The sequence below is a fragment of the Ptychodera flava genome (assembly GCF_041260155.1).
Source record: "Ptychodera flava strain L36383 chromosome 23 unlocalized genomic scaffold, AS_Pfla_20210202 Scaffold_23__1_contigs__length_28996876_pilon, whole genome shotgun sequence".
NCBI classification, from domain to species: Eukaryota; Metazoa; Hemichordata; class Enteropneusta; family Ptychoderidae; genus Ptychodera; species Ptychodera flava.
The window spans coordinates 4,922,556-4,927,371 of record NW_027248277.1 but is presented as its reverse complement, the minus strand read 5'-3'; the positions used below and the strand labels follow the sequence as shown (position 1 = coordinate 4,927,371).

Genomic DNA, 4,816 nt, shown 5'->3' with positions numbered 1-4,816 from the left:
AAGACAATTGTTAGAAAGAAGGATCAGTCTCTGAAAGACTTGGCACATGAAATACGGCAAATTATAATTAAAGCATATCCCAGTGCATCAGGCGATTGTCTTGAACGGTTGTGCATAGATCACTTGTTTCAGGCTGTCGGCGATGATTCCCTGCAAAAAAAAAAATAATAAATGAAGCGGGGAGGTTGAAAGGTGCTATATTGGACTCAACGACGCCCAGTGTGAAGAGAGTTATCAGAAACTTCGAAAGGCAAAAACAGGTCCGTCTGCGGTCAGGTCAGGTCAGGTGATGTGTTACATTGCGATGAAGGCAAGGTCAATGATACAGGCTTACAGGGACTGCTATTGCATGTGTTGGATAGATTAGAGCGCGTAGAGACTGCAATTCAATCGAGCAGTAGAAATAATGCAAAATTTCGAGATCCAAATAAGAAAACTGTATGTTGGTGTTGCGGTAAGGAAGGGCATCGTAAGCAGAATTGCCCTCAACGCCAGCAGGAGCAAACTGAAGTGAAAAATAAGCCGTTAAACGACCAAGGATTGCGGGAACCGGCCGTCCCTCAATCCGATTAGAACAGTCAGCAAGTCATCTTGGTGGCGAGGCTGGAATAGACCGAGCTGATAATGTAACGACACAAACTAATAAGAAAACTAATTGTAAAACACATAGGAGGAAAAATAAGCGAGGTAAAAATCACACAAAAGCGCAAGAACAAAACACTGACAATAATGCGGAAATCAAAACTACAGAAAACATGAGGTCACAGGTCAAGGTCATCAGATTACGATTGAGGAAAATTTGTTGAGTCCACGTCCGGGATTGATTCAAATGCTTTTGATTGATGTAACTATATAGAATGTCACCCAAAATGCTTAATCGACACGGGATGTACAAATACAATAGTTGTTAAGGAATTTTTCTGGAATATTGCAGCGCTCATCCAAATAATGAACTTGAATTCTACTGTGAAACCTGTCTGTGTAAACTGTACTATTGTTAAACACCGCATACCAGAACATGTACACAGAGACTTGAAAGATGCAGCAGATGAGTATCTTACAGAATTGAAACCATGGTTGACAAACTGAAAGTGAAAGAACAGGAAGCTGAAAAGAACAAAACCCTGAGCTGGCCAAGCAGATACACATTGATCTTACAGAGCAGTGCAGCAGAGAAGAAAGGATGGTGAGAATGAAAGCAGAAGAAATCATCAAGAAAACAAAGAAAGAAGACCAAAGATTGATAGATGAACTCAATCATATCTATACAGATAAAATTGCAAAAGTAGCTACAGACATTGATGACTTGGAACTAAAACATGCCAATATCAAGAGTGCATGCACCTACATGGAAGCACTGATGCACCATGGGAATTCTGCCCAGCTGCTGTCAACCAGAGCTAATGCATTACCTCGCATTCAGCAACTTCTTGGCGTGTTTATTAAACCGTGAGTACAGAATTTAGATCTGTTTGAAGCAAATTAATGAAAAGTTCAATGAAATTGGAATGCTTGGATCATAAGGTCGGATGGAAGCACTCAACCACAGGCGCTCCTTAGCTGGGCAGTCTGCTAAGTAGATCGATTTTCGGATCGATCTATTGATCCCGTAGTCGATATGCCCGCCACTGCAACCTAAATACTCACTGATTGGTTCAACTATTATTCAAAGCCGCATCACTGAGTGATATGGATCCGCAATATGCAAATTTGTAGGGTATAAATAGGTTACAATGCAGCCGGACTTTCTCCCTCATTTGCAACAGTCCTACGTTGCACACATCATTCGTTGAACAGCACCGGCCAGCCCGGGCGTCTACGGCCCCACAGCCGCCTCCTGCTGCTGCAGCACCCGTTGGAAATCCGCAGCCTGTTACTGGTACTGGGATTAATGCGACAGCTAGAGGAGAGCCACAACCAGTCCCAATAAAGGATACCAACCAGGTGAGCTCCTGTTCTGAGTACGTGGTTTCTGCGTTGGTGCGTCGCTGGTAACGTGCTTCTTTCTATTTCCTCTCTCTCTCTCTCTCTCTCTCTCTCATTGCTCGGTGTGTTCTTGTGCTTCGCGCTCTCTTGCTTTCTATGTTTTTTTCTGGTTGCTGACTGCTTTCCCCAGCTCCTCCGCGGCTGTGTGTGCCACGTTGTACTGTAGTGCACCTGTTGCTATAGTATAGGCGACAGGTGGGTATCTTGCGTTCTCTCTCTCTCTCTCTCTCTCTCTCTCTCTCTCTCTCTCTCTCTCTCTCTCTCGTTTGTATGTTTTAGTCATGTACTCTGTGTATTCGTGTGTCATGCATGTTTATGTTCAGCGTGGCCCAGGTAGGCTAATGCCTGCGAGGGTGGCCATGAGATCGGCCAGGCAGTAACCCGGGGTTGCTGCGAGGGTTGCCGATAGTTTAAGGCCCAGGTAGGCGAGTGCCTGCGAGGGTGGCCTGATGTGATCGGTGAGGCAGTAACCCAGTAATGAGTAAGGGGTGCTGCAGGGGTATCATTGTATTGGTACCGTATGCGATGGTTTGGACAAAGCGAGTAAGAGTTACGTTCATGAGCTTGGACTATATCACTATATCAGCAATAATACCATGTACGTGCCTGGTATCGGAGTTGGCAAAACAAAACGAAAAACAAAAAAACCAAAAACAAAAAAAAAACAAGCAAAAAATAAGCGGATATTTTTGTTTTTCTTCAATCAAGCAAAAAAAAGAAAAAATCTATTAAACAAGACAAACTTAAAAAATGTATATATACTTGGTTTTATGATGGTAGTTTGGCTTGCTGATAGCTCAGTTATCAATTTACGCAAAAAAGATGTCGAATGGCTAAGCTCAGAGTTCATTTTCTCTGAACTGTGCTTTGTTTCAGGCGGGCGAGTTAGAAGCACTTAAACTGCAGGTGAAACGACTGCAAGATGTAGCAGAGACTGCGTCTGTAGATGATGCTTTGGCAAAAGTTATGGAAATGGCTCACACACCCTCACTGACAACCCGTCAACAGCTAATTAGTGCTTTGCGGGCACTGGTGGATAGGGCTACTGTAGCTGCCCACCCCAAGTTATCCAGATTTAGAGCTGTCCTGGCGCAGTTCGAATCCAACGAATTTGGAAAGGAAGCAGGGCGTCTGTTGGTGTTACTCTTAGGAAACAAGGAGGAGGAAGAGATCGCGGCGAAAGTTACCAAGTTCTTGCGACACTCGCCGCGTCACCCCCAGAGTCAACGATATGAGCCATACAACCGACAGAGAAGGAATGTTAATAACATCACCTGCTATGCATGTGGAGAGGTTGGCCATATGGCCAGAGCTTGCCCAACTACTAGTAAAAAGTCTTAGGTTGCGCGTATTTTGTGATTTGTGTGGCACGCTCTTATCATGGTTCACGCACTGATATGTAATTCATTTGAAACTTGATATTAAAAATTTCGTTCGAGAGGAATTACTGTAAATTTTGTTTTTCCCCCCTCGTCCTTGTTCCCGATTTCTCCTATGTTTCGCCACTTTTACATTGCCGTTATATCCCGAACACAGGGAAGGCCCATGTGGCCCTTTGCATTTATGCAACCTTGCGTTTGCGAGGTCCTGTCTAGGGATTCCCTCGAGCCGAAAAACACGATTTTCTTTTAGTAGCGGTTTTATTTATACTACCCCCTTTAACAAAGTAAATATACAAAAAAAAATTGTAGGTTTCGGGTCGTTCTCATTTTCCTCATACGCACCTTTTAATTATGTTGCAGGGGGTACCACACTCCTGGGAAAAATTCTCTTCTGAACTTTGGCCAGTTAAGCGTACTACTTACGCCTGGGTAACGCTTGAGGGAGTCCCTCAACAGGACCAAAGTGCTCAGTCCCCGGACCCTCATGAAGTGGCAGCCGGTTTGTGCAAGGCATCTCCCAGCCTCCTCAAGTTCCGAAACCCTCACGACTTCATAGCTGGGGAAGTACACAGACACCAGGCGATATGGCGGCAGATGGCTCATGACACTAGCAATCGCGCTCAAATTATGAACTGGATTAGCGAAGGGGCTAACGTGACTCGATATTTTCAGCCTTTTAAGGGAACATTTAAGGGAGTTTTCTACGACGCCCCTACCCCTCCTGCAAAGGTTTTTGCAAATGCCCCAGCTTGTCAACAATTCATAGATTTTATATCAAGTACGATTAATGACAGAATTCAAACCGGGGCGATATCAGCTGTAGGTTTGGTCGGGACTGATCCTCCACCGCATATTGTGATGCCTATCACAATAGAGCCTAAAAAGCCCCGGATGTGTATCGACATGAGGTACCTTAATCTGTGGATTGTAGATAAACCCTTTAAACTAGATAAATTAATAGAAGTTTCACGTTATCTGAATCAGTATGATTATCATTTTAAATCAGATGACAAAAGTGGTTATGATCATGTATTTATCAGAGAGGAGGATCGCACATATTTTGGTTTCCAGTGGGCGGGATACTGGTTTGTTAATAACACATTGCCGTTTGGTTGGAAATCTTCAGCGTATATTTATCATACGTTAGGGTATACAATAACCAGCTACGCGCGTATGCTCGGTGTCCCATGCTTGCAATATATAGATGACAGGCATGGGGGACCATTGAGAATTGCAGGGACATCCCCCTTAAATGCGAGTCGCTGGACGAGCCTCGAGCTAACCGAAGCATCTGCCTACATCTTGTTAAAATTATGTATTGATGCAGGTTATTTTATAGCCCTGGAAAAAAGTATACTTTCGCCAGTCCAATCCTTGGTCCTTCTCGGTATGACGGTGGATTCCGTTCAGCGGACCTTCAGCATACCAGATTTAAAGAAAACACGTTT

The 4,816-nt window shown here is 44.0% G+C and overlaps 1 protein-coding gene across 1 annotated transcript; it reads left to right on the top strand.

The window, feature by feature from the left end:
• Positions 1–1,689: 1,689 nt before the first annotated feature.
• On the top strand, positions 1,690–3,430 carry LOC139124281 (uncharacterized). Its single transcript, XM_070690423.1, has 3 exons — positions 1,690–1,712; positions 1,767–1,944; positions 2,863–3,430. The coding sequence occupies exons 1-3, from the start codon at positions 1,690–1,692 to the stop codon at positions 3,325–3,327; spliced, it is 666 nt and encodes a 221-aa protein (XP_070546524.1). The 3' UTR covers positions 3,328–3,430.
• The last annotated feature ends 1,386 nt before the right edge of the window (positions 3,431–4,816 follow it).

What these genes read in the sequence shown, in the direction of transcription:
- LOC139124281 (XM_070690423.1), top strand. Translation starts at nt 1,690, where the DNA reads ATGGATCCGCAATATGCAAATTT. An exon ending in GATCCGCAATATGCAAATTT is followed by an intron (nt 1,713 to 1,766) that starts GTAGGGTATAAA and finishes CATTTGCAACAG; the next exon opens with TCCTACGTTGCACACATCAT. An exon ending in CAATAAAGGATACCAACCAG is followed by an intron (nt 1,945 to 2,862) that starts GTGAGCTCCTGT and finishes GCTTTGTTTCAG; the next exon opens with GCGGGCGAGTTAGAAGCACT.